The following is a 6,560-nucleotide window of genomic DNA, read 5'->3' as shown; positions in this document are numbered from 1 at the left end:
TGAAGTTGAAGACAAATTTCAGTGATGTCACGTGATGTCATCATGACCATTGAATTGGGTAAGATTAATTTAGCCCAATCTGATATAATTATTTGGGTAAAAGTACAGTTGAGCCCAAGATTGGGCTTAATGAGGCCTAAATACCAAAGTAGGCCCAGATCCAAATAATTGGGCCCAAGGGCTAGACCCAAATCCACGGGCCCACTAAACCCATGGGCTAGCCAGCCCAAGCCCATGAAGTCCATCAAAGAGTCCTATAAATAGAGGAACTCTTCTCTTTTCAAGGGTCAGCAATTCTACATTCAGAGAGCCCAGAGATAATTCATCAACAAGCAGAAGAGCACTCCTAGAAGATAGAAGACCCTTGCACTCTTCCAAGACTTCTACTTCAAGAACATTTTATACTTTTCTTCTTCAAGTCAAGCACATCCACCCAACCGAGAGAGAATCAGAGGACCAAGTACTAGAGATCGAACCACATCGCATCAAATCAACCTCAACTCAATTTCAACTCCACGAAACAAGTTTCCCTAGAAGTCTCGTGTGAACAACTATAACAAGTGAAAGTTGTGAAGCCACATAGCTGAACGAGAACATGTAGGTAACCTTCTTTCCTCATATCAAATACATTCAATATAGTTTCTCAAATGAATGAAAAATTACCCTCTATTTGTCTCCTCTCTAATGGAGATTTCAACAAAAAAAACAAAGCCAAGAAGAAGAGCTGAGTAGTTGGATTCAAATTTTATCCAATAAAGAAAAAACATGTGTCCACTAAATACAAGTACATGTTATCCTAAATTTTGGTTTGTTATAATTTAGTCTCCTTAATTTCAATTTTGTAACAATTTTATCTCTGAATTTTACTTTATAACACTTTAATACTTTAGAATTTGTAATGATTTAGTCCTTATTCTACAAATAAGTATTAAGATTTAATGGAATTTCTTGCATAAACTAACTAAAAAACGAATTTTTTTACAAAATACTAAGTCTATATCATAAAATAAAAAAAACCAACATCTAATTTTGATTAATTTTTGTACGTTAGGGATTAAATTCTTACAAATTTTAAAATATAAGGACTAAATTGTTACATACTAAAGTTCATGGACTAAATTGTTACAAAATTGAAAGTATGTAAACTAAATCACTACAAATCAAAGTTTATGGACTAAATTGTTATATTCATAAAAGTCCAAGGACCAAAATTGTTTTTTAACCATTTTTATTGTTACAAAATCGACAATTCAGGAACACATAAAACGTAAAAAAATAGAGAATCGATACACAGATTTACGTGGTTCACTAAAAGTGCATTAGCTACGTCCACGGGTAGAGGGAGAACAATTTTATAAGAGAGAATGTTACAAATTATAGAACAAATAGCATCTCTATAGTTAAAGAGTTTTCAAAGTGCACTTCTCTAAATCTTAGAGTCAATTGTAAATAACCATAAATAATTAAAGAATGTCAAATATAAATATAACTTAGGCTTGAGGGGTGTTGTGAGAACCTCGTGCTAGGTCGTTTGAAGTGTCAGATAACAAATTCAATACATTCCGACATTTATTGTACGATATTAGTGAGATACATAAAGATGAATGAATTTTATGATGCAAATAGGGAAAGAAAGCATAGATATATTATATATACTTGAACACTAAGGTATATTGATACGGTAGAATAACATATGTTTATAAAACCAGTAAAATTTAGATATCATTTGTTCCCTTGGGTGGATCGATATTTATACTTGAGAGCCCAAAAAAGGTAGTGCAAGAAATTGAAGCCACTAAGCGCACACATGAGCCAATAGAAGTTAGAAAGACGATAGTGATTGATATTATGGCCAGATAGCCAAGGCGTGTGGGAAGCTTTGGCAGTCACACGGTTCACAACCGATACAATGACGGAGCTTAGATAATACCCAACAGCCAAGGAAGCCCAAGATAGAGCCGTAGCCAAAGACCGCATTGTAGCAGGAGCCTCCGTGAAGAAAAACTCCAACAAACCCGCCAAGGTAAACAAATCTGCAGACCCCAAAAACAAGTACTGAAATGCAATCCAAAGAAACGTTATGGGCAGCGGATGAGCATCTGGGTGGGCACCAGCCACGGCCTTACGCTTGGTCTCGACGAGGGCGGCAACAGCCATGGCGAGAACGGAGAGAAGGAGGCCAACACCGATGCGTTGGAGGTGGGTGATTCCGGCCTCGGTGCGGGTGAGGGTTCGAGCGAAGGGGATGATGAGGTGGTCGTAGAGCGGGGCGAGGAGAATGATGAAGAGAACAGGGAAGATTGGGAGAGAGGCTGGGGGGACTTTGAGGGAGGAGATTTTGGTGTTCATTGTGGAGGCTTGTTCAATGGAGAAAGTGGAGAGTTGAGCTAAGCATGAGTTGAGGATTATGGTGCAAGCGAAGATGGGGAGGACTTTTAAGACTATTTTTACGTCTTCTAGTTGTTGAGTTGTGCATTTTAGTGATGGGTGGAAAGGTGGGTTTTGTACTGCTTTGTTTAAGAATTTGAGGCTTTGGGTTGGATTAGTTGTATTGTTTTGTGTTAGCTCCTTGTTAATCAGCTGCTTTGCGGTTGAGGTGGATGGGCTTCTTGCTAAGCTTGCCACTGCGTTTGTTGCTGGTTTGTTGCTGCTCCCACGGTTCAATGCTGCTGCTACTAATACCTGATCATCACCATGGTTTACGTACCATAAGTAATTAATTGCAGGGAGGATGTGAATTATTTATTAGAAGAAATATAACATAATTTACAAATATAGTAAAATTTAGATTCAACTCTCAAAATCTATTAGTGATAGATTATATCGCTAATATGAATTTTTCTGGAATAGACAGATAGACTTTAAAAATTGGATGTGGGGGTAGAAAGTACCTTGAGAATTGTGGTGAGGGGGCTACCAGTGGGGATTTTGTTACGGTAAAAAGGGGAACCAGCAAGGAACAAAGGAATGGATAGAAAAATGCTGATAGTCGAGATTCCAAATCCCCATTGCCACCCCAAGTTGTCTTCAACCCAAACCACGAAAGTGACTGCAATAAGGGCTCCACATGAGAGACTGAACACAAAGTAGTTGAAGAAACTTGACCTCCTCTTCCTCCCTTGTGGGCTGCCTTCGTCGAACTGCTCCGCCCCGTGCGCTGGCAACGACCCCTTTATGCCGCCCACCCCGAGCGCCACCAAGTACAGCCCTATGAACAGCACCGCCGCCTCTCTCCCCCCAACTTCCTTGCACCCCTTCGAGTTCCCCTCCTCGCATGATGAACTCACCTTCGCTTGCACTGTCAGCATCACCAACCCCTATTCCATGTGATATGTGTATGTAAGTATGAAACTAATCAATAAGTAAAGAAAACAAGGACAACGATCGAGTGCAGTTTAGGCACTAAAGTTTTTTCAAAAAAGTAATTATTAAAACCTACCCCTTTCTCTAATAACTACTCATTACGTAATCACATTGTGACAACATCACTTTCAACATTTCGTTTTAAAAAAGATGCGTAAAATTTGTTCCTAATAATTCTTAGATGTAGATGTGTAATTTGAATATATGCTTCGGTCTAACCATTTTTTAGCATTTTGTTATCTCATATGAGTACCCCTCACATCATTCTAGCTTCTCTCCAATTATTATATCTTATTTTTAAAGAAAAAAATATATCTTTTTGGTCCCTAGATTTTAGGTTTCATTTTCTTTTCATCCCTTGATTTCAAAATGCTACACATTTAAGTCTTTCAAGTTTTGAATTTGATTTTCAATTTATTCCCTAAATTTCAAAATGTCGTTACAATTTTACACTTGAAAATCGAGTTTTGTGTCAATTTGGTATTTAGGTTTCAAGATTTACACTTTTAACATCGATTTCTCATTAAATACTCATCTTCCGTTATTAATATTCATGTCTATTAAGCAACATAAAATAACTATGATGTGATATTTTAACTTTAACTTTAATAACGATGAAAAATAGTAAAACTTAATTCATTATAATTCTTTTAATTCCTTTAAATTAGTCAATAGACATTAACACTAAAGACAAAAAATTAGTATTTAGTAAAAACTCGAGGTTAAAAGTATAAATCTTAAAACATAGGAACCAAATTAAAAAGAAACTCAAATGTCGAGTAAAACTATAACATTTTGAAACTTACTAAATTGAAACCAAAATTAAGACACAAACGAAAATTAGACCAAAAACTTAGATACCAAAAAATTTATTATTAATTTTTTCTTTATTTGGTATGTGTGGACAAAAAAGATCTTGATGGAGAGGAAGCAAAATAGACAAGATACGTAGGGTTATTGTTGCAAATAATAATAATAATAATAATAATAATAATGAAAGAAATGGAAAACGACAAGTAGAGAAGTTGGTTTTTGTGGAGGTGAAAAGGAGATAAAAAGAAGGAGAAAAGAAAAAAGCTTTATCAGGGTTTGACACAAACGGATGAGTTTCAATGTCGTAACACACACACTCATGGATGACATTACATTCACTCCATTGTGGGGCCTTTCTTTCTCACACTTTACATAAAGAAACCAACTTCAAACATTTTTTTTTTCTCTCTTTTTCTTTCTTAGCTAAATATTTAATCATTTTCTTCCATGATTATATTCATCATGCTATTTTTTAACTTGTCCTCCTACACTATATTTATTTATTTTTATTCAATTATCAAATAACGCGTTTTTTCTTTTAGTATAGGTAGATTTGAACCTCTTACCTTAAGAAAAGTCGTGCATGTCAATTAACGTTGAGTTATATACTCAGTTTTATATTTCATAATATATCTAATAAAATAAGCCTAGTTCCTCACATTTTCTTACAATTGTTTGCATCTTTCTTCACTATAAGAGTTCAATTTTTAGTCAAATTCCAAAAATAAAAACAAATTTTTTTAAACTACTATTTTTAATTTTCAAATTTTGGCTTGGTTTTTGTAGATATGGGTAAAACATAGATAAGAAAATAAGAAATTTAAAAGTGGGAGTGTGTTTGTAGGCTTAATTTTCAAAAACTAAAAATGAAATAGTTACCAGACTGGACCTTATGAATCCAATGAATATGTTGGGAGTGCGACCAAAATCTCACATTGGTTAGATAAGAGGAGGATCATGAGTATATAAGTGAGGATGACTATCTCCAATGGTATGAGGCCTTTTGGGTGAAACCAAAAACAAAATCATGAGACTTTATACTCAAAGTGGACAATATTATACCATTAAATAGGTCTTGTCCCTATTAGAACATATAAACCTCAAAATTCCGGTAATTAAATTGAATCTGCAATTTAAACTATAAAATAAAATGTTAATAGTTTTTTTTTATGTTTTTAAAGAAGAAAATTTATATCTTTAAATCTATGTTTTCATAGATTTACTTTTACCTTTTATCACTCAATAAATACGTTTCTTGCTAGTGTATATTTTATCTTTTTACTTATATACCAATAACATTCTATTTTTATATATGACAATACGACTTTATTCTTATTCTCAAAAAAATGTTAAACATATGTCGAAGATTTATAGTATTATTTTCTCATTCAGTACGATCAACTTATCGATTAAAAATTTAGTTGAGAATTCTTTAAAAAGTTAAAACTTTTGAATTTGCGTTTGAGATGGCTTTTGACATGGGTTTTAGAAGCACTTATATCATGTTGAAAAGCACTTCTCTTAAATAAAATCATAACGTTTGGCAATAACATTTAAAAAAATTGTTTTTAAAAGAGACGAGCGCTCAATATACTTTGTGAGAAAGTAATTTTTAAATGTTTTTTTAATCTAAATAATTGAGGAAAAGTATTTTTAAGAATAAAGCATTAAATATCAACCACACTTTTGTTTTTGATAAGACCTCAACCAAACTTTATAAACATAATTTAACCTCTAAATGTGTTTAATGTATTAAATTTTTACGTCCAAGTTCGACATTACAATATAAAGGATGAATCTACACTTTTATTATATTTGAAAATCGACAAAATATGATAATATGAGGATACTATTAATAATATACCAAATTGTAATTCATTAATTCATTAAAGTATTAAATATCTAAGTATTATTTTTAAAATATTTTGAAACATATCCATTTTACACTTAAATTTAACGTCGAACAACAAGGTTGAGATCTCGAATATTTTTAGAATCTTTTCAATATACATAATTTATTTTTAATTTTGTGTTTGTCATTTTCTTATATGTCTATTAGTACTTTTTTTTTTTTTAATGGAATTCCAACTTAGGTTTCCTATTATGGTTCATTTCTTTTTATGGAATTCTAACTTAGGTTCTTATTTCGGCCCATTTCTTATAATATTTCTTTTTATTATTATATTTCTCAGATTTTACTAGTATCTTTTATTATTAATTTTATTTTATTTACAGTTTTTTTTTTTCAGGTTATTAATTTTTTTCAAAGTTAAACTATAATTTTAGTCTTAATCCTTAAAGTTTAAAATTTTATATAATTATTATAATATAGTTGCAAATTCTCAAAATTACCTTGCATTTTTTAATATTATATATTTACACAA

The 6,560-nt window shown here is 32.4% G+C and overlaps 1 protein-coding gene across 1 annotated transcript in view; it reads right to left on the bottom strand.

Annotated features, from left to right (window-relative positions):
• Positions 1-1,627: 1,627 nt before the first annotated feature.
• Positions 1,628-6,560, bottom strand: part of LOC120076464 (protein NRT1/ PTR FAMILY 4.6-like) — a 7,128-nt gene continuing 2,195 nt past the window's right edge. The window contains exons 4-5 of the mRNA XM_039030300.1: positions 2,892-3,317; positions 1,628-2,682 (exon numbers count right to left, since the gene is read on the bottom strand). Of these exons, the coding sequence (XP_038886228.1) occupies positions 1,723-2,682; positions 2,892-3,317 (1,386 nt within the window). The 3' untranslated portion in view covers positions 1,628-1,722. The remainder of the gene's footprint in view (positions 2,683-2,891; positions 3,318-6,560) is intronic.

Source organism: Benincasa hispida, chromosome 4 (genome assembly GCF_009727055.1).
Source record: "Benincasa hispida cultivar B227 chromosome 4, ASM972705v1, whole genome shotgun sequence".
NCBI lineage: Eukaryota > Viridiplantae > Streptophyta > Magnoliopsida > Cucurbitales > Cucurbitaceae > Benincasa > Benincasa hispida.
This window is presented reverse-complemented; position numbering and strand designations above follow the sequence as displayed.